Source organism: Coregonus lavaretus (assembly GCF_964263955.1).
Source record: "Coregonus lavaretus genome assembly, contig: HAP1_SCAFFOLD_361, whole genome shotgun sequence".
In the NCBI taxonomy this organism is placed as follows: domain Eukaryota; kingdom Metazoa; phylum Chordata; class Actinopteri; order Salmoniformes; family Salmonidae; genus Coregonus; species Coregonus lavaretus.
In genome coordinates, this window is record NW_028165982.1 from 106,527 (window position 1) to 128,836 (window position 22,310).

The window sequence follows — 22,310 nt, forward strand, 5'->3', positions numbered from 1 at the left end:
CTTATCTGCTTGGTCTCTAGAAAGGGGACTTATCTGCTTGGTCTCTAGAAAGGGGACTTATCTGCTTGGTCTCTAGAAAGGGGACTTATCTGCTTGGTCTCTAGAAATGGGACTTATCTGCTTGGTCTCTAGAAAGGGGACTTATCTGCTTGGTCTCTAGAAAGGGGACTTATCTGCTTGGTCTCTAGAAATGGGACTTATCTGCTTGGTCTCTAGAAAGGGGACTTATCTGCTTGGTCTCTAGAAAGGGGACTTATCTGCTTGGTCTCTAGAAAGGGGACTTATCTGCTTGGTCTCTAGAAAGGGGACTTATCTGCTTGGTCTCTAGAAAGGGGACTTATCTGATTGGTCTCTAGAAAGGGGACTTATCTGCTTGGTCTCTAGAAATGGGACTTATCTGCTTGGTCTCTAGAAAGGGCTTATCTGCTTGGTCTCTAGAAAGGGGACTTATCTGCTTGGTCTCTAGAAAGGGCAGTTATCTGCTTGGTCTCTAGAAAGGGGACTTATCTGCTTGGTCTCTAGAAAGGGGACTTATCTGCTTGGTCTCTAGAAATGGGACTTATCTGCTTGGTCTCTAGAAAGGGGACTTATCTGCTTGGTCTCTAGAAAGGGGACTTATCTGCTTGGTCTCTAGAAAGGGGACTTATCTGCTTGGTCTCTAGAAAGGGGACTTATCTGCTTGGTCTCTAGAAAGGGGACTTATCTGCTTGGTCTCTAGAAAGGGGACTTATCTGCTTGGTCTCTAGAAAGGGGACTTATCTGATTGGTCTCTAGAAAGGGGACTTATCTGCTTGGTCTCTAGAAATGGGACTTATCTGCTTGGTCTCTAGAAAGGGGACGTATCTGCTTGGTCTCTAGAAAGGGGACTTATCTGCTTGGTCTCTAGAAAGGGCAGTTATCTGCTTGGTCTCTAGAAAGGGGACTTATCTGCTTGGTCTCTAGAAAGGGGACTTATCTGCTTGGTCTCTAGAAAGGGGACTTATCTGCTTGGTCTCTAGAAAGGGGACTTATCTGCTTGGTCTCTAGAAAGGGGACTTATCTGCTTGGTCTGGACTACAGACTACAGACCAAGCAGATCAGTGCCCCTAGAGTCTAGACCAAGCAAATGAGTCCCCTCTAGAAAGGGGATTAATCTGCTTGGTCTCTAGAAAGGGGACTTATCTGCTTGGTCTCTAGAAAGGGGACTTATCTGATTGGTCTCTAGAAAGGGGACTTATCTGCTTGGTCTCTAGAAAGGGGACTTATCTGCTTGGTCTGGACTACAGACTACAGACCAAGCAGATCAGTGCCCCTAGAGTCTAGACCAAGCACATGAGTCACCTCTAGAAAGGGGATTTATCTGCTTGGTCTCTAGAAAGGGGACTTATCTGCTTGGTCTCTAGAAAGGGGACTTATCTGCTTGGTTTCTGGAGGGGACTCATCTGCTTGGTCTCTAGAAAGGGGACTTATCTGCTTGGTCTCTAGAAAGGGGACTTATCTGCTTGGTCTCTAGAAAGGGGACTTATCTGCTTGGTCTCTAGAAAGGGGACTTATCTGATTGGTCTCTAGAAATGGGACTTATCTGCTTGGTCTCTAGAAAGGGCTTATCTGCTTGGTCTCTAGAAAGGGGACTTATCTGCTTGGTCTCTAGAAAGGGCAGTTATCTGCTTGGTCTCTAGAAAGGGGACTTATCTGCTTGGTCTCTAGAAAGGGGACTTATCTGCTTGGTCTCTAGAAAGGGGACTTATCTGCTTGGTCTCTAGAAAGGGGACTTATCTGCTTGGTCTCTAGAAAGGGGACTTATCTGCTTGGTCTCTAGAAAGGGGACTTATCTGCTTGGTCTCTAGAAAGGGGACTTATCTGCTTGGTCTCTAGAAAGGGGACTTATCTGCTTGGTCTCTAGAAAGGGGACTTATCTGCTTGGTCTCTAGAAAGGGGACTTATCTGCTTGGTCTCTAGAAAGGATACTTATCTGATTGGTCTCTAGAAAGGGGACTTATCTGCTTGGTCTCTAGAAATGGGACTTATCTGCTTGGTCTCTAGAAAGGGGACTTATCTGCTTGGTCTCTAGAAAGGGGACTTATCTGCTTGGTCTCTAGAAAGGGGACTTATCTGCTTGGTCTCTAGAAAGGGGACTTATCTGCTTGGTCTCTAGAAAGGGGACTTATCTGCTTGGTCTCTAGAAAGGGGACTTATCTGCTTGGTCTCTAGAAAGGGGACTTATCTGCTTGGTCTCTAGAAAGGGGACTTATCTGCTTGGTCTCTAGAAAGGGGACTTATCTGCTTGGTCTCTAGAAAGGATACTTATCTGATTGGTCTCTAGAAAGGGGACTTATCTGCTTGGTCTCTAGAAATGGGACTTATCTGCTTGGTCTCTAGAAAGGGGACTTATCTGCTTGGTCTCTAGAAAGGGGACTTATCTGCTTGGTCTCTAGAAAGGGGACTTATCTGATTGGTCTCTAGAAAGGGGACTTATCTGCTTGGTCTCTAGAAAGGGGACTTATCTGCTTGGTCTGGACTACAGACTACAGACCAAGCAGATCAGTGCCCCTAGAGTCTAGACCAAGCACATGAGTCACCTCTAGAAAGGGGATTTATCTGCTTGGTCTCTAGAAAGGGGACTTATCTGCTTGGTCTCTAGAAAGGGGACTTATCTGCTTGGTTTCTGGAGGGGACTCATCTGCTTGGTCTCTAGAAAGGGGACTTATCTGCTTGGTCTCTAGAAAGGGGACTTATCTGCTTGGTCTCTAGAAAGGGGACTTATCTGCTTGGTCTCTAGAAAGGGGACTTATCTGATTGGTCTCTAGAAATGGGACTTATCTGCTTGGTCTCTAGAAAGGGCTTATCTGCTTGGTCTCTAGAAAGGGGACTTATCTGCTTGGTCTCTAGAAAGGGGACTTATCTGCTTGGTCTCTAGAAATGGGACTTATCTGCTTGGTCTCTAGAAAGGGGACTTATCTGCTTGGTCTCTAGAAAGGGGACTTATCTGTTTGGTCTCTAGAAATGGGACTTATCTGCTTGGTCTCTAGAAAGGGGACTTATCTGCTTGGTCTCTAGAAAGGGGACTTATCTGCTTGGTCTCTAGAAAGGGGACTTATCTGCTTGGTCTCTAGAAAGGGGACTTATCTGCTTGGTCTCTAGAAAGGGGACTTATCTGATTGGTCTCTAGAAAGGGGACTTATCTGCTTGGTCTCTAGAAATGGGACTTATCTGCTTGGTCTCTAGAAAGGGCTTATCTGCTTGGTCTCTAGAAAGGGGACTTATCTGCTTGGTCTCTAGAAAGGGCAGTTATCTGCTTGGTCTCTAGAAAGGGGACTTATCTGCTTGGTCTCTAGAAAGGGGACTTATCTGCTTGGTCTCTAGAAAGGGGACTTATCTGCTTGGTCTCTAGAAAGGGGACTTATCTGCTTGGTCTGGACTACAGACTACAGACCAAGCAGATCAGTGCCCCTAGAGTCTAGACCAAGCAAATGAGTCCCCTCTAGAAAGGGGATTAATCTGCTTGGTCTCTAGAAAGGGGACTTATCTGCTTGGTCTCTAGAAAGGGGACTTATCTGCTTGGTCTCTAGAAAGGGGACTTATCTGCTTGGTCTCTAGAAAGGGGACTTATCTGCTTGGTCTGGACTACAGACTATAGACCAAGCAGATCAGTGCCCCTAGAGTCTAGACCAAGCACATGAGTCACCTCTAGAAAGGGGATTTATCTGCTTGGTCTCTAGAAAGGGGACTTATCTGCTTGGTCTCTAGAAAGGGGACTTATCTGCTTGGTTTCTGGAGGGGACTCATCTGCTTGGTCTCTAGAGATGACATATCGGCTTGGTCTCTAGAGATGACTTATCGGCTTGGTCTCTAGAGATGACTTATCGGCTTGGTCTCTAGAGATGACTTATCTGCTTGGTCTCTAGAGATGACTTATCGGCTTGGTCTCTAGAGATGACTTATCGGCTTGGTCTCTAGAAGGAACTTATCTGCTTGGTCTCTGGAGGGGACTTATCTGCTTGGTCTCTGGAGGGGACTTATCTGCTTGGTCTCTGGAGGGGACTTATCTGCTTGGTCTCTGGAGGGGACTTATCTGCTTGGTTTAGACTCTAGAGGGGACTTATCTGAGGCCATTTGGACTGTGTTCCAAAGTTCACACTAGAATACCACAATGCAACCCCAAAATATTTATATTTTTAATGTGGTGAGCTCATTCATTAATTCATTCATTCATGCATTCATTCATTCATTTGATTTATGTAGGCATGATAGACGACTCATCAACACTTGCCATTATTTTCCAGGGAGTCCTGAGAGCTATGGGATGTGTTACTGTCAAGGGGACTTACCAGGGACGGTGTTGTTGGGAGGAGGTAGTGGGGTCACTCCTGTAATGAGAAGAGAGGAGAGGAGGAGAACGGAGAAGAGAGGAGAAGAGAGGAGGAGAGAGGAGGAGAACGGAGAAGAGAGGAGGAGAACGGAGAAGAGAGGAGAAGAACGGAGGAGAGAGGAGGAGAACGGAGGAGAGAGGAGGAGAATGGAGAAGAGAGGAGGAGAACGGAGGAGAGAGGAGGAGAACGGAGGAGAGAGGAGGAGAACGGAGGAGAGAGGAGGAGAACGGAGGAGAGAGGAGGAGAACGGAGGAGAACGGAGGAGAACGGAGAAGAGAGGAGGAGAGAGAGAAGACTGTGTTAGCTCACTAAGCTAAAGCCTTCTGGTCCCAGTAGGTTTACTCATCATGCACATGAGGTCCACTAAAATACTGATGTCCAACAGACAGAGTCCTAAATGTCTTCCTATTCCTGTTATAGTGTTGTAGTTTTGACCATACCTCATGGGCCCTGGTCAAAAGTAGTGCGCTACATGTGGTCTATTGAGAGACTCCATTCAGTACATTACCTTTAGGGATCTCACACAGCCAGAGTCAGACTGAGAGACTCCATTCAGTACATTACCTTTAGGGATCTCACACAGCCAGAGTCAGACTGAGAGACTCCATTCAGTACATTACCTTTAGGGATCTCACACAGCCACAGTCAGACTGAGAGACTCCATTCAGTACATTACCTTTAAGGATCTCACACAGCCACAGTCAGACTGAGAGACTCCATTCAGTACATTACCTTTAAGGATCTCACACAGCCAGAGTCAGACTGAGAGACTCCATTCAGTACATTACCTTTAGGGATCTCACACAGCCACAGTCAGACTGAGAGACTCCATTCAGTACATTACCTTTAGGGATCTCACACAGCCACAGTCAGACTGAGAGACTCCATTCAGTACATTACCTTTAAGGATCTCACACAGCCACAGTCAGACTGAGAGACTCCATTCAGTACATTACCTTTAAGGATCTCACACAGCCAGAGTCAGACTGAGAGACTCCATTCAGTACATTACCTTTAGGGATCTCACACAGCCACAGTCAGACTGAGAGACTCCATTCAGTACATTACCTTTAGGGATCTCACACAGCCACAGTCAGACTGAGAGACTCCATTCAGTACATTACCTTTAGGGATCTCACACAGCCAGAGTCAGACTGAGAGACTCCATTCAGTACATTACCTTTAGGGATCTCACACAGCCACAGTCAGACTGAGAGACTCCATTCAGTACATTACCTTTAGGGATCTCACACAGCCACAGTCAGACTGAGAGACTCCATTCAGTACATTACCTTTAGGGATCTCACACAGCCACAGTCAGACTGAGAGACTCCATTCAGTACATTACCTTTAGGGATCTCACACAGCCAGAGTCAGACTGAGAGACTCCATTCAGTACATTACCTTTAGGGATCTCACACAGCCACAGTCAGACTGAGAGACTCCATTCAGTACATTACCTTTAGGGATCTCACACAGCCACAGTCAGACTGAGAGACTCCATTCAGTACATTATCTTTAGGGATCTCACACAGCCACAGTCAGACTGAGAGACTCCATTCAGTACATTACCTTTAGGGATCTCACACAGCCACAGTCAGACTGAGAGACTCCATTCAGTACATTACCTTTAAGGATCTCACACAGCCACAGTCAGACTGAGAGACTCCATTCAGTACATTACCTTTAGGGATCTCACACAGCCACAGTCAGACTGAGAGACTCCATTCAGTACATTACCTTTAGGGATCTCACACAGCCAGAGTCAGACTGAGAGACTCCATTCAGTACATTATCTTTAGGGATCTCACACAGCCACAGTCAGACTGAGAGACTCCATTCAGTACATTACCTTTAGGGATCTCACACAGCCACAGTCAGACTGAGAGACTCCATTCAGTACATTACCTTTAGGGATCTCACACAGCCACAGTCAGACTGAGAGACTCCATTCAGTACATTACCTTTAGGGATCTCACACAGCCAGAGTCAGACTGAGAGACTCCATTCAGTACATTACCTTTAGGGATCTCACACAGCCACAGTCAGACTGAGAGACTCCATTCAGTACATTACCTTTAGGGATCTCACACAGCCACAGTCAGACTGAGAGACTCCATTCAGTACATTACCTTTAAGGATCTCACACAGCCAGAGTCAGACTGAGAGACTCCATTCAGTACATTACCTTTAGGGATCTCACACAGCCACAGTCAGACTGAGAGACTCCATTCAGTACATTACCTTTAGGGATCTCACACAGCCACAGTCAGACTGAGAGACTCCATTCAGTACATTACCTTTAGGGATCTCACACAGCCACAGTCAGACTGAGAGACTCCATTCAGTACATTACCTTTAGGGATCTCACACAGCCAGAGTCAGACTGAGAGACTCCATTCAGTACATTACCTTTAGGGATCTCACACAGCCACAGTCAGACTGAGAGACTCCATTCAGTACATTACCTTTAGGGATCTCACACAGCCACAGTCAGACTGAGAGACTCCATTCAGTACATTACCTTTAGGGATCTCACACAGCCACAGTCAGACTGAGAGACTCCATTCAGTACATTACCTTTAGGGATCTCACACAGCCACAGTCAGACTGAGAGACTCCATTCAGTACATTACCTTTAGGGATCTCACACAGCCAGTCATTGTAGCCCTCACAGTTTACATCATTCCAGGATCCCTCTTCATCCCAGAAAGAGTTTCTCATCTCAGCACAGGACTCCACGCCGTTGTAGTTGTTGGGTTCCCCCTCCATCCAGTGTTGGAAGGACAGCTGAGGACAAACACATTTGTAAGATAAACTTTCCCGTGAGGTAGACTTCTGATCAACAATACTTCAAACCTATTACAGACAATCATGAACATTCCTCAAGGACAAACATCAGCCAACATGGGTGGCAGCTCAGTTGGAAGGGTTCAAGAACAACACCAGCAACACATTATTATAATTAGTATTAGTATTATTATTATTATTAGTAGTAGTAGTAGTAGTAGTAGTAGTAGTAGTAGTAGTAGTAGTAGTAGTAATAGTAGTAGTAGTAGTAGTAGTAGTAGTAGTAGTAGTAGTAGTAGTAGTAGTATTAGTAGTAGTAGTATTATTATTATTATTATTAGTAGTAGTAGTAGTAGTAGTAGTAGTAGTAGTAGTAGTAGTATTAGTAGTAGTAGTAGTATTATTATTATTATTATTAGTAGTAGTAGTAGTAGTAGTAGTAGTAGTAGTAGTAGTAGTAGTAGTAGTAGTATTAGTAGTAGTAGTATTATTATTATTATTATTAGTAGTAGTAGTAGTAGTAGTAGTAGTAGTAGTAGTAGTAGTAGTAGTAGTATTAGTAGTAGTAGTATTATCAGCAGTAGTATTAGTATAATTAGTAGTAGTAGTATTAACATTATTAGTATTATTATTAGTAGTATTAGTATTATTATGTAAACATAACTCACTGGCGACCCATCAGTCCAGGTGTAGCCAGCGTTGGGGTCCTGAGCACTCAGGCCGATCCAGGCAATCCCATCATGGCTAAGTTATCCAAAACAATATCATGTTATCATCATGGCTAAGTTATCCAAAACAATATCATATTATCACCATGGCTATGGTATCCAAAACAATTTCATATCACCATGGCTACAGTCTCCAAAACAATACTATATTATCACCATGGCTACAGTCTCCAAAACAATACTATATTATCACCATGGCTACAGTCTCCAAAACAATACTATATCATCACCATGGCAAGGGAATAAAACTTACGTCGATGTGAGTTAGCAGTATTACATCAATGCTATGTCTGGTGGCCCACCTACTGGACTTTTTTTGAGAAAACTGGAAGATGGTGGAAATATAACTGTCATATGCTGTAACAAAGATGTTACTAAGCCTTGGGTAAAATAGGTTGACTGTTTGGATCCTAGAATAAGACCTGTCGAAGATTATTGGGTGTTGGAATCGTTGCTAATCAAAAAAAAGTGTGTGTTGGAGTGTTTAAGTGAGGTTGTTTGAAGAACGTACACATGATTCATAGACTGGAGGTCCGTAGAACTGTGGATGCTGAGTAGGTCTCCTCCAATCACCCTGCAGTAGTCCCGAGCCTCAAACCAGGTCTTCTCGTCTGCGCGAGGCTGTGTAAAGAACTGGAACAGACAGACACCCTATTCAGTGCACTGCTTTTGACCAGAACGCAATGGGCACCACACAGGGAAAAGGTTATCATTTGAAACACAGACTGTCTCTGGATCATGATCCGTTACAGTTAGGAAGAGATCCTTATATGACGACTAACCAGGTCGTTATCCTAAATGACTTAGAACCTCTGTAGCTCAGTTGGTAGGACATGGCGCTTGCAAGACCAGGATAGTGGGTTTGATTCCCGGGACCACCCATACTGTAAAATGTATGCATGCATGACTGTGGATAAAAGCGTCTACTAAATGGCATATATTATATTGTTATATTTTAGATCCTGGCTACAGAGATGTTAAATGAAGAGGAACAGCATTAACTCAACTAGAGGTTGTTACTGCAGTGATAATACACATTAGTTCAATTCTAAGTGATGTCTACCTTGAAGCAGTAGTTTCGAGTCCCCACAGGATACCAGTCCTCATGGCACCTGGGAGGGACAGGTGTGATTGGTTCTGGTGTTGGCCCCGCCCCTTCTGCCAGGTGTTTACATATATACTTCTCCTGATTGGTGCAGCTCAGCACATCCCATAATCCTGCTAGGGTCCCTGTTGTCATGGCCACACAACCCTGTCTACTGCCTGAGGTCAAAGTTGATGCAGAGAGAGAACAACAAAGACAGAGCAACATTCAGTTTCACAGCAAAGAGATTCCTACTATAGAACTGCAGTGAGAGTCCTACTCCTTCATAGACATCGTACATAATCTTGTATCTAAACATCTGATCACCATTGCCCTTCTTCTCTAAATAATTACAATAGGTTTGATATTATAGAATGACATGATACATTATCATTATATAATATTGCAATGAAACAGGCGGGGAGAGTGAGCTCATCCACAGTGGGCGGTGAACCGTCAACTTTCTGCCGCTGCGCACCATCGACTCCCCTCAGAAAGCACGCTCCCTTGGGGGTGTTGATGAACGCGCTTCCAAACGCGTGGTCGCTACAATACATACAGTATTATTATATATCTCTGTGGTTGTCACGTACCTGGCATCTGTGCGTTCCAGTGGGTGTACCTGACCCTGTTGCTGTTGGTCCAGGTGAAGACGTCGATGTGGTTCTGGTTGGAGAGACCAATCCAGAAGTGTTGCTCTGCCCTGGACCCAACCAGGCTGATCAGGAAAGCATTGTCCACCCTGGACACATTATTATTAAAACATTATCATCAGAACATTATACACCCTGGACACATTATTATTAAAACATTATCATTAAAATGTTATACACCCTGGACACATTATTATTAAAACATTATCATTAAAACGTTATGCACCCTGGACACGTTATTATTAAAACATTATTATAACGTTATGCACCCTGGACACGTTATCATTTAACATTATCATCAGAACATTATACACCCTGTGAACATTATTATGAAACATTATCATTATAACATTATTTAAACATTATGATTAAAGGCATATTTTACTCAAAAACTATATTTGAGCATTTTGTCCTTTAGTCAAAATGGTGCTTGTGTTATGATCACATAACAGTGGACTAATTAAGAAAAAACTAAAAAGTTAGTTTTTGAGTACAATAATATTTTAAACATTATAATGGAACTTTGTCCACCCTGAACTCATTATCATGAGACAATGTTTTATCCAGCCAGATTCATCTAGCCCACATTTCTGATCTAGAGAAGTATATCCCAGTATCTTCTCTTACCTGCTAGAAACATCTGCCAGATAAGACTGTGATCTCTTGCATGTCTCTTTGGCCTCGTCAAACGTCTTGGTCTCCGGTCCCACAAAGTAGCAGTAGGAGCCGTGCCTGGTCCAATGCTTCAGAGAGACAAACAGGGTCAGAAACAGCTGTTAGACTGTTGAGCTGGTCTAGGGTTAAGGCTGTTGAGCTGGTCTAGGGTTAAGGCTTCACGTGTTGATTATCTATCTACCTGCGCAGGGAATAAAGTTGACAACTAGCTAGCTGGCTAAATCTGGCACATTTACAGATGTATTTTTATTTTTATACTTTATTTAGCCAGTTTGAAACAGAGGTGGAGACGGGCAAGTGGGAGTAAGAGTAGGAAGGTTTGAATGGAGGACTGAACCCCGGTCTCCGGTGGGGAGAGGCATATATGTGGCTGTTCCAGAGAGCGTCAGCGCTGTAGAGCACGAGCTCTGACCCTGTCAGTCCACTCACCAGTTTGCAGCCTGGGTTCGTGTTCACCTGGTCCCCTGAGGGTTGGGAGGAAGACTTCTTCATACAGATGAAGCCGTGCTGGTTCTCACACACCTGGGTAGCCCACCTGCCCTGCTGCAAGACAGACACAGTCACACAGGACACCGTCAGGGAGGGTGGTGGTTGTGAATGGGTGGTTAGAGTTAGGGTTAGGGGCAGGGTTAGGGGGTGTTAGGGTTAGGGGGTGTTAGGGTTAGGGGGTGTTAGGGTTAGGGGGTGTTAGGGTCAGGGGGTGTTAGGGTTAGGGGGTGTTAGGGTTAGGGGGTGTTAGGGTTAGGGGGTGTTAGGGTTAGGGTTAGGGGGTGTTAGGGTTAGGGGGTGTTAGGGTTAGGGGGTGTTAGGGTTAGGGGGTGTTAGGGTCAGGGGGTGTTAGGGTCAGGGGGTGTTAGGGTTAGGGGGTGTTAGGGTTAGGGGGTGTTAGGGTCAGGGGGTGTTAGGGTTAGGGGGTGTTAGGGTTAGGGGGTGTTAGGGTTAGGGGCAGGGTTAGGGGGTGTTAGGGTTAGGGGGTGTTAGGGTTAGGGGGTGTTAGGGTTAGGGGGTGTTAGGGTTAGGGCCAGGGTTAGGGTTAGGGGGTGTTAGGGTTAGGGGGTGTTAGGGTTAGGGGGTGTTAGGGTTAGGGGGTGTTAGGGTTAGGGCCAGGGTTAGGGGGTGTTAGGGTTAGGGGGTGTTAGGGTTAGGGGGTGTTAGGGTTAGGGGGTGTTAGGGTTAGGGGGTGTTAGGGTTAGGGCCAGGGTTAGGGGGTGTTAGGGTTAGGGGGTGTTAGGGTTAGGGGGTGTTAGGGTTAGGGGGTGTTAGGGTTAGGGGCAGGGTTAGGGGGTGTTAGGGTTAGGGCCAGGGTTAGGGGGTGTTAGGGTTAGGGGGTGTTAGGGGGTGTTAGGGATAGGGGGTGTTAGGGTTAGGGGGTGTTAGGGTTAGGGCCAGGGTTAGGGGGTGTTAGGGTTAGGGGGTGTTAGGGTTAGGGGGTGTTAGGGTTAGGGGGTGTTAGGGTTAGGGGCAGGGTTAGGGGGTGTTAGGGTTAGGGGGTGTTAGGGTTAGGGGGTGTTAGGGTTAGGGGGTGTTAGGGTTAGGGCCAGGGTTAGGGGGTGTTAGGGTTAGGGGGTGTTAGGGTTAGGGGGTGTTAGGGTTAGGGGGTGTTAGGGTTAGGGCCAGGGTTAGGGGGTGTTAGGGTTAGGGGGTGTTAGGGTTAGAGGGTGTTAGGGTTAGGGCCAGGGTTAGGGGGTGTTAGGGTTAGGGGGTGTTAGGGTTAGGGGGTGTTAGGGTTAGGGGGTGTTAGGGTTAGGGGGTGTTAGGGTTAGGGCCATGGTTAGGGGGTGTTAGGGTTAGGGGGTGTTAGGGTTAGGGCCAGGGTTAGGGGGTGTTAGGGTTAGGGGGTGTTAGGGTTAGGGGGTGTTAGGGTTAGGGGGTGTTAGGGTTAGGGGGTGGTAGGGTTAGGGGGTGGTAGGGTTAGGGGGTTAGGGTTAGGGGGTGTTAGGGTTAGGGGGTGTTAGGGTTAGGGGGTGTTAGGGTTAGGGGGTGTTAGGGTTAGGGGGTGTAAGGGTTAGGGGGTGTTAGGGTTAGGGGGTGTTAGGGTTAGGGGGTGTTAGGGTTAGGGGGTATTAGGTTTAGGGCCAGGGTTAGGGGGTGTTAGGGTTAGGGGGTGTTAGGGTTAGGGGGTGTTAGGGTTAGGGGGTGTTAGGGTTAGGGCCAGGGTTAGGGGGTGTTAGGTTTAGAGGGTGTTAGGTTTGGGGGTGTTAGGGTTAGGGGGTGTTAGGGTTAGGGCCAGGGTTAGGGGGTGTTAGGGTTAGGGGGTGTTAGGGTTAGGGGGTGTTAGGGGGTGTTAGGGTCAGGGGGTGTTAGGGTTAGGGGGTGTTAGGGTTAGGGGGTGTTAGGGTTAGGGGCAGGGTTAGGGGGTGTTAGGGTTAGGGGGTGTTAGGGTTAGGGCCAGGGTTAGGGGGTGTTAGGGTTAGGGGGTGTTAGGGTTAGGGGGTGTTAGGGTTAGAGGGTGTTAGGGTTAGGGCCAGGGTTAGGGGGTGTTAGGGTTAGGGGGTGTTAGGGTTAGGGGGTGTTAGGGTTAGGGGGTGTTAGGGTTAGGGCCATGGTTAGGGGGTGTTAGGGTTAGGGGGTGTTAGGGTTAGGGCCAGGGTTAGGGGGTGTTAGGGTTAGGGGGTGTTAGGGTTAGGGGGTGTTAGGGTTAGGGGGTGTTAGGGTTAGGGGGTGGTAGGGTTAGGGGGTGGTAGGGTTAGGGGGTTAGGGTTAGGGGGTGTTAGGGTTAGGGGGTGTTAGGGTTAGGGGGTGTTAGGGTTAGGGGGTGTTAGGGTTAGGGGGTGTAAGGGTTAGGGGGTGTTAGGGTTAGGGGGTGTTAGGGTTAGGGGGTGTTAGGGTTAGGGGGTGTTAGGTTTAGGGCCAGGGTTAGGGGGTGTTAGGGTTAGGGGGTGTTAGGGTTAGGGGGTGTTAGGGTTAGGGGGTGTTAGGGTTAGGGGGTGTTAGGGTTAGGGCCAGGGTTAGGGGGTGTTAGGTTTAGAGGGTGTTAGGTTTGGGGGTGTTAGGGTTAGGGGGTGTTAGGGTTAGGGCCAGGGTTAGGGGGTGTTAGGGTTAGGGGGTGTTAGGGTTAGGGGGTGTTAGGGGGTGTTAGGGTCAGGGGGTGTTAGGGTTAGGGGGTGTTAGGGTTAGGGGGTGTTAGGGTTAGGGGCAGGGTTAGGGGGTGTTAGGGTTAGGGGGTGTTAGGGTTAGGGGCAGGGTTAGGGGGTGTTAGGGTTAGGGGGTGTTAGGGTTAGGGGGTGTTAGGGTTAGGGGGTGTTAGGGTTAGGGGGTGTTAGGGTTAGGGGGTGTTAGGGTTAGGGGGTGTTAGGGTTAGGGCCAGGGTTAGGGGGTGTTAGGGTTAGGGGGTGGGTTAGGGGGTGTTAGGGAGTGTTAGGGTTAGGGGGTGTTAGGGTTAGGGGGTGTTAGGGTTAGGGGGTGTTAGGGTTAGGGGCAGGGTTAGGGGGTGTTAGGGTTAGGGTTAGGGTTAGGGGGTGTTAGGGTTAGGGGGTGTTAGGGTTAGGGGCAGGGTTAGGGGGTGTTAGGGTTAGGGGGTGTTAGGGTTAGGGGGTGTTAGGGTTAGGGGGTGTTAGGGTTAGGGCCAGGGTTAGGGTTAGGGGCAGGGTTAGGGAGTGTTAGGGTTAGGGGGTGTTAGGGTTAGGGGGTGTTAGGGTTAGGGGGTGTTAGGGTTAGGGGGTGTTAGGGTTAGGGGGTGTTAGGGTTAGGGGGTGTTAGGGTTAGGGGGTGTTAGCGTTAGGGGGTGTTAGCGTTAGGGGGTGTTAGGGTTAGGGGGTGTTAGGGTTAGGGGGTGTTAGGGTTAGGGGTTTTTAGGGTTAGGGGGTGTTAGGGTTAGGGGGTGTTAGGGTTAGGGGGTGTTAGGGTTAGGGCCAGGGTTAGGGGGTGTTAGGGTTAGGGGGTGTTAGGGTTAGGGGGTGTTAGGGTTAGGGGGTGTTAGGGTTAGGGGGTGTTAGGGTTAGGGGTTGTTAGGGTTAGGGGGTGTTAGGGTTAGGGGGTGTTAGGGTTAGGGCCAGGGTTAGGGGGTGTTAGGGTTAGGGGGTGTTAGGGTTAGGGCCAGGGTTAGGGGGTGTTAGGGTTAGGGGGTGTTAGGGTTAGGGTTAGAGGGTGTTAGGTTTGGGGGTGTTAGGGTTAGGGGGTGTTAGGGTTAGGGTTAGGGTTAGGGGGTGTTAGGGTTAGGGGGTGGTAGGGTTAGGGCCAGGGTTAGGGTTAGGGGCAGGGTTAGGGGGTGTTAGGGTTAGGGTTAGGGTTAGGGGGTGTTAGGGTTAGGGGGTGTTAGGGTTAGGGGGTGTTAGGGTTAGGGTTAGGGTTAGGGGGTGTTAGGGTTAGGGGGTGGTAGGGTTAGGGCCAGGGTTAGGGTTAGGGGCAGGGTTAGGGCGTGTTAGGGTTAGGGGGTGTTAGGGTTAGGGGGTGTTAGGGTTAGAGGGTGTTAGGGTTAGGGGGTGTTAGGGTTAGGGGGTGTTAGGGTTAGGGGGTGGTAGGGTTAGGGGGTGGTAGGGTTAGGGGGTGTTAGGGTTAGGGTTAGGGTTAGGGGGTGTTAGGGTTAGGGGGTGTTGGGGTTAGGGGGTGTTAGGGTTGGGGAGTGTTAAAGTTAGGGGGTGTTAGGGTTAGGGGGTGTTAGGGTTAGGGGGTGTTAGGGTTAGGGGGTGGTAGGGTTAGGGGGTGTTAGGGTTAGGGGGTGTTAGGGTTAGGGTTAGGGTTAGGGGGTGTTAGGGTTAGGGGGTGTTAGGGTTAGGGGGTGTTAGGGTTAGTGGGTGTTAAGGTTAGTGGGTGTTAGGGTCAGGGGGTGTTAGGGTTAGGGGGTGTTAGGGTTAGGGTTAGGGGGTGTTAGGGTTAGGGCCAGGGTTAGGGGGTGTTAGGGTTAGGGGGTGTTAGGGTTAGGGGGTGTTAGGGTTAGGGGGTGTTAGGGTTTGGGTTAGGGGGTGTTAGGGTTAGGGCCAGGGTTAGGGGGTGTTAGGGTTAGGGGGTGTTAGGTTTAGGGGGTGTTAGGGTTAGGGGTTAGGGGGTGTTAGGGTTAGAGGGTGTTAGGGTTAGGGGGTGTTAGGGTTAGGGGGTGTTAGGGTTAGGGGTGTTAGGGTTAGGGGGTGTTAGGGTTAGGGGGTGTTAGGGTTAGGGGGTGTTAGGGTTAGGGGCAGGGTTAGGGGGTGTTAGGGGGTGTTAGGGGGTGTTAGGGGGTGTTAGGGGGTGTTAGGGGGTGGTAGGGGGTGTTAGGGGGTGTTAGGGGGTGTTAGGGTTAGGGGGTGTTAGGGTTAGGGGGTGTTAGGGTTAGGGCCAGGGTTAGGGGGTGTTAGGGTTAGGGGGTGTTAGGGTTAGGGTTAGGGTTAGGGGGTGTTAGGGTTAGGGGGTGTTAGGGTTAGGGGGTGTTAGGGTTAGGGGTTAGGGGGTTATAGGGTTAGGGGGTGTTAGGGTTAGGGGGTGTTAGGGTTAGGGGGTGTTAGGGTTAGGGGCAGGGTTAGGGGGTGTTAGGGGGTGTTAGGGTTAGGGGTTAGGGGGTTATAGGGTTAGAGGGTGTTAGGGTTAGGGGGTGAAGGGTTAGGGGGTGTTAGGGTTAGGGGGTGTTAGGGTTAGGGGGTTTTAGGGTTAGGGGCAGGGTTAGGGGGTGTTAGGGGGTTTTAGGGTTAGGCCCAGGGTTAGGGGGTGTTAGGGTTAGGGGGTGTTAGGGTTAGGGGTGTTAGGGTTAGGGGGTGTTAGGGTTAGGGGGTGGTAGGGTTAGGGGGTGTTAGGGTTAGGGCCAGGGTTAGGGGGTGTTAGGGTTAGGGGGTGTTAGGGTTAGGGCGTGTTAGGGTTAGGGGGTGTTAGGGTTAGGGGGTGTTAGGGTTAGGGGGTGTTAGGGGGTGTTAGGGTTAGGGGGTGTTAGGGTTAGGGGGTGTTAGGAATAGGGGGTGTTAGGGTTAGGGGGTGTTAGGGTTAGGGGGTGTTAGGGTTAGGGGGTGTTAGGGTTAGGGCCAGGGTTAGGGGGTGTTAGGGGGTGTTAGGGTTAGGGGGTGTTAGGGTTAGGGGGTGTTAGGGTTAGGGCCAGGGTTAGGGGGTGTTAGGGTTAGGGGGTGTTAGGGTTAGGGGGTGTTAGGGTTAGGGGGTGTTAGGGTTAGGGGGTGTTAGGGTTAGGGGCAGGGTTAGGGGCAGGGTTAGGGGGTGTTAGGGTTAGGGGGTGTTAGGGTTAGGGGGTGTTAGGGTTAGGGGGTGTTAGGGTTAGGGGGTGTTAGGGTTAGGGGGTGTTAGGGTTAGGGGGTGTTTGGGTTAGGGGGTGTTAGGGTTAGAGGGTGTTAGGGTTAGGGGGTGTTAGGGTTAGGGCCAGGGTTAGGGGGTGTTAGGGTTAGGGGGTGTTAGGGTTAGGGCCAGGGTTAGGGCCAGGGTTAGGGCCAGGGTTAGGGCCAGGGTTAGGGCCAGGGTTAGGGCCAGGGTTAGGGGGTGTTAGGGTTAGGGCCAGGGTTAGGGCCAGGGTTAGGGCCAGGTTTAGTGGGTGTTAGGGTTAGGGCCAGGGTTAGGGCCAGGGTTAGGGCCAGGGTTAGGGTTAGGGGCAGTCTGGAGGGGGGTGATGGTACAGGGGGGTGCATACCATACCTCTCCCCTGACCAGGACACAGTTGCCCTCCCTTAGCATGGCTTCCTCCCACCTGGTGTAGGTGACAGGGGATTGGTCGCTCCACTCAAACAGTAGTGGCGTCTTGACGTCGTTCATCCCGATCCACAGCTCGTCAGCGGCCGCTGGGACAGAGGAGAGGAGAGGAGGGGAGGGGAGGTGGGAAGAGGAGAGGTGAGTTGGAGTTACCCTTTTCACTCACTGTCTAACGTGCGAACTCTAGCGTATCAGTGTTTCACTGACCATATCCCAGCTGTGACATCACAAAGCTGTGCTGCTCGATGTTGTGGATGCTGGCCAGGTCGCCTCCGTCCTTGCGACATTCCATCTGAGCCTCTGTCCAGGTCTTCTTAGTGCGCTGGAGGCGGTAGCACCTGGCAGCGTAGGGAATCCACGGACCGGAGCATGAACCTGCCTCTTCTGATGATCACAAACACATGGAAACACATTTAAGAATACTGTGCTACAACAAATACACCTGCCCATACTAAACCAAATCAAATCATAAAGAACTGAACTGGACTAGACTGGACTGAAATGGACTGAACAGAATCAAAACGAACTGGACTGGATTGAAATGGACTGGACTAGACTAGACTGGACTAGACTAAAATGGACTGGACTAGTCTGAAATGAATTGAGCAGAGTAGAATGGAGTGTTGGATCTGGCTGAACAGGGGCTGTAGGTGGGTCTTTCTGACAGACGTACCTGGCTGAACAGGGGCTGTAGGTGGGTCTTTCTGACAGACGTACCTGGCTGAACAGGGGCTGTAGGTGGGTCTTTCTGACAGACGTACCTGGCTGAACAGGGGCTGTAGGTGGGTCTTTCTGACAGACGTACCTGGCTGAACAGGGGCTGTAGGTGGGTCTTTCTGACAGACGTACCTGGCTGAACAGGGACTCTAGGTGGGCTTTCTGACAGACGTACCTGGCTGAACAGGGACTCTAGGTGGGTCTTTCTGACAGACGTACCTGGCTGAACAGGGGCTGTAGGTGGGTCTTTCTGACAGACGTACCTGGCTGAACAGGGGCTGTAGGTGGGTCTTTCTGACAGACGTAGCCTAGTGACTTGGAGCACAGGGAGCTCTGCCAGTAGGACTGCTGAGCCGGGTTGACCAGTCCACAGATCTGACCAGGATCAGGGAGAGGGTGACCTACAGACAAACAACAACAACAGATATATCACTACATCTGAAGACTAACAACAGATATATCACTACATCTGAAGACTAACAACAGATATATCACTACATCTGAAGACTAACAACAGATAGATCACTACATCTGAAGACTAACAACAGATATATCACTACATCTGAAGACTAACAACAGATATATCACTACATCTGAAGACTAACAACAGATAGATCACTACATCTGAAGACTAACAACAGATATATCACTACATCTGAAGACTAACAACAGATATATCACTACATCTGAAGACTAACAACAGATATATCACTACATCTGAAGACTAACAACAGATATATCACTACATCTGAAGACTAACAACAGATATCACTACATCTGAAGACTAACAACAGATATATCACTACATCTGAAGACTAACAACAGATATATCACTACATCTGAAGACTAACAACAGATATATCACTACATCTGAAGACTAACAACAACAAGAATCGTAACATTAACAAATGCTTAATGTTCTCACCAGAGTCCCATAAAATGTAAAGTCTCATTGTGACGTCCCATCTAATCTGTGTCCAAAATGGTGCACCCTATTCCCTATATAGTGCAACAGACCCTGGTCAAAGTAGTGCACCGTAAAGGGAACAGTGAAAAGGTGAGAACTCACCCGAGTCCCAGCGGAAGTAGCGGAGGGGCTTTCCACTGCTCCACTGCCACCCACTGTCCTGCTCCAGAGCGTTCAGCCCCGTCCACAGCGGCACATGCTCTCTACCAACCAGGCCTGTGTGTAAGACAGAGAAGGAGAGAAAGTTGCATGTGACATAAATAGTACATGAACAGTACACTAATAAACACAGTAGTACATGATATTATGTGGAAGGAAGTGTGTATATACTGGGCTGTAAGAAGACTGCTGTGCAGATTTGAATAGCAGTAGTGCTTTAGAACGGTGGACGTCTCTAACTCCAGTAGTGCTTTAGAACGGTGGACGTCTCTAACTCCAGTAGTGCTTTAGAACGGTGGACGTCTCTAACTCCAGTAGTGTTTAGAATGGTGGACGTCTCTAACTCCAGTAGTGCTTTAGAACGGTGGACGTCTCTAACTCCAGTAGTGTTTAGAACGGTGGACGTCTCTAACTCCAGTAGTGTTTAGAATGGTGGACGTCTCTAACTCCAGTAGTGCTTTAGAATGGTGGACGTCTCTAACTCCAGTCCTAATGGACAGAATGTCTGCAGGTTTTCGCTCCTTCCTTCTACTTGATTGATTCGTTAAGCTAGGTCTTGAATTGAAAGGAAATAAAAACCAGCAGACAACTCGGCCCTCCAGGGTTGGAGTTTGACACGCCTGATGTATGTGAATGTGAGCATGGCCACCAGGTGGCACTACCTGATAAGTAGCTCTGCTCGTGGGGTGCGGTGATTGAGGCCAAGTCTGCTCCCTGCTGTTGGCAGCTGGTCCGAGCCTGGTGCCAGGTCAGGGCAGAGCGGAGGTTCACCTGGTAGAATGCACCTGTGACTGGGTTCTTATGCCAATGCTCCATAGCTATAGGATGAGGGATGAGGGATGAGGGAGAGAGAGAGAGAGAGAGACAGAGACAGAGACAGAGACAGAGAGAGAGAGAGAGAGAGAGAGAGAGAGAGAGAGAGAGAGAGAGAGAGACAGAGAGACAGAGAGACAGAGAGAGAGAGAGAGAGAGAGAGAGAGAGAGAGAGAGAGAGAGAGAGAGAGAGAGAGAGAGAGAGAGACAGAGACAGAGACAGAGACAGAGACAGAGACAGAGAGAGAGAGAGAGAGACAGAGAGAGAGAGAGAGAGAGAGAGAGAGAGACAGAGAGACAGAGAGACAGAGAGAGAGAGAGAGAGAGAGAGAGAGAGAGAGAGAGAGAGAGAGAGAGAGAGAGAGAGAGAGAGAGAGAGAGAGAAAAATAGTAGCATCTAACAGGTGCGTATATTGACACACAGTAAGTAACAGATGTAATACTCACATTTGGATGGACAGTAGCCCCACAGTTCATTGTCTTGGTAGTTTGTTTCGGTGGCACACCAGAGGCGTCCAACAGAGGAGTCCATCAAGGTACAGTCTCCGTACCATTGGTCTTTGTACAGGAAGGGAAACTGACAGGGATGCCCAAATGCGTTTCCTTCGATGGTAAAGAGTTCTGAAGGAAACAGGGACAGGGGTTACTGTGAGTGTGTGTGAGTGTGTGAGTGTGTGTGTGTGTGTGTATGTGGTTAAGTGCTCAGTGTGACGTAGGTTTCAGCCCCAAGGGTTTTACTGCCCCTCTGCCTCTCTGCCCCTCTGCCTCCCTGCCTCCCTGCCCCTCTGCCTCCCTGCCCCTCTGCCCCTCTGCCCCCCTGCCTCCCTGCCCCCCTGCCCCTCTGCCCCCCTGCCTCCCTGCCCCCCTGCCTCTCTGCCTCCCTGCCCCTCTGCCTCTCTGCCCCTCTGCCCCCCTGCCTCCCTGCCCCCCTGCCTCTCTGCCTCCCTGCCCCTCTGCCTCTCTGCCCCTCTGCCCCTCTGCCCCTCTGCCCCTCTGCCTCCCTGCCCCTCTGCCCCTCGGCCTCCCTGCCCCTCTGCCTCCCTGCCCCTCTGCCCCTCGGCCTCCCTGCCCCCCTGCCTCCCTGCCCCTCTGCCCCTCGGCCTCCCTGCCCCTCTGCCCCCCTGCCTCCCTGCCCCTCTGCCCCTCGGCCTCCCTGCCCCTCTGCCCCCCTGCCTCCCTGCCCCCCTGCCCCCCTGCCTCCCTGCCTCCCTGCCCCTCGGCCTCCCTGCCCCTCTGCCCCCCTGCGTGACCTTGTTGGTGAATATGGCCTCCTATTTGAACACTATTATGGGACACTGTCTGTGAGTGCGTGTCCCTCTTTCTCTTTGTGTGTGTGTCCCTGTGTGTGTGTGTGTGTGTGTGTGTTACTGTACGTTGTGGATTCTCAGGGGAAAATATGTAGGTTGTTTTTTTTTCAATCAAATGTACTGTCAAATGTAGTTATGTGTAACCTGCAGTCGTTAAAATGTACTATCTAAGTGATTACTTTCCCCGTGTTAGGGATGCAAACAATCACAGCGCCAGATCAGCTGTTGCTAATGTGTGCTTATACAGGTTCAGGGGTAATGCTGGGAAAGGTATTATCACGTATACTGGAGCCTCAGAGTGGAATGAGCTGCCTCTGCCCAGAAAAACGACGTCCTCTCTGGGCAGCTTAAAAAGTAAAAACCTGTTTGATGTCTTCTGTGCCCATATGAATGACCCCTACGATGTAACTGCAATGATGAGATAGATGTTCTTCTTCTTCGTTTTTTGTTTTATAATCTGGTTGTCATACTGTGTTCCATCTTGCCAGCCATCTTGTCTCCAGAGGACCACCATGGAAAGAAGTCCCAGACTGTAATGTGTGTTTTCCTCCATGATTTTACTCATGTGCATGTACGGCTTTTTCAAGTTTTATGTGTGCTTGATTTTTTTTAATGGTTGAATTATTAAACAAACAAAAAAACTAAACTACTGTCAGATGTAGTTATGTGAGCAATCGGGGGAGAAGGGCCTTGGTCAGGGAGTTATATGTAACCTGCCTTTAACCTTGCTTCTTGTGAAATGTGTTGAGACTTTGTGTAAAATCCTAATAAATGAGAAATCCCGTACCTCTGTGGGTCCTTGAGCAGGGGCCGTCCGTTGTACCGAAGACGATCCAGCGACTCCGAGGCCCCATGTCTCTGGACAGCACCCGATCATTGTTGTCGTTGATGTGGAGGTACAGAGTCTGTCCTTTCAGATTGAGCAGTGTGTGGTTACTACACTCCCACTGCTGGAGGTGGCTATTCTCATCACAGTCAGAAAACACCAGGGTACTACCCTCTTTCTTCCCAGAGACCCCAGCACACTTCCTAATGCTGGGGTAGTAGAGACGTCCCCCTGACACCCAGCGTGCCAGACCCTGTTTAATGCCACTGGCTGCATTGAAGAGAATGAAGGGACCGTCTACAAAGGAAAATTACAAAAACAAAATCACTAACCAGCACTGACATAACAGGCAAACATTTTAACTTTAATTGAACCCTCTTTCAGAAGTGCTTTTTAACTGTCATAGGGCTACATAACCCTGTCATAGGGCGACATAACACTGACATAGGGCTACATAACCCTGTCATAGGGCCACATAACACTGTCATAGGGCTACATAACCCTGTTATAGGGCTACATAACCCTGTTATAGGGCTAGATAACCCTGTTTTAGGGCTACATAACCCTGTCATAAGGCTACATAACCCTGTTATAGGGCTACATAACCCTGTTATAGGGCTACATAACACTGTCATAGGGCTAAATACC

General features: G+C 49.1%; 1 protein-coding gene across 2 annotated transcripts in view; it reads right to left on the reverse strand.

Annotated features, from left to right (window-relative positions):
* Positions 1–22,310, reverse strand: part of LOC311115239 (macrophage mannose receptor 1-like) — a gene marked incomplete at its 3' end in the record, with an annotated part of 67,788 nt that overhangs the window by 33,926 nt on the left and 11,552 nt on the right. For both annotated transcript variants that reach the window (XM_084190439.1, XM_084190438.1), the window contains exons 2-16: positions 21,624–21,959; positions 19,977–20,150; positions 19,379–19,534; positions 18,660–18,773; positions 17,854–17,991; positions 17,081–17,257; positions 16,820–16,962; positions 10,709–10,822; positions 10,232–10,347; positions 9,545–9,693; positions 8,931–9,130; positions 8,379–8,500; positions 7,808–7,883; positions 6,986–7,139; positions 4,308–4,346 (exon numbers count right to left, since the gene is read on the reverse strand). In XM_084190439.1, the coding sequence (XP_084046565.1) occupies positions 4,308–4,346; positions 6,986–7,139; positions 7,808–7,883; positions 8,379–8,500; positions 8,931–9,130; positions 9,545–9,693; positions 10,232–10,347; positions 10,709–10,822; positions 16,820–16,962; positions 17,081–17,257; positions 17,854–17,991; positions 18,660–18,773; positions 19,379–19,534; positions 19,977–20,150; positions 21,624–21,959 (2,208 nt within the window). The remainder of the gene's footprint in view (positions 1–4,307; positions 4,347–6,985; positions 7,140–7,807; positions 7,884–8,378; positions 8,501–8,930; positions 9,131–9,544; positions 9,694–10,231; positions 10,348–10,708; positions 10,823–16,819; positions 16,963–17,080; positions 17,258–17,853; positions 17,992–18,659; positions 18,774–19,378; positions 19,535–19,976; positions 20,151–21,623; positions 21,960–22,310) is intronic.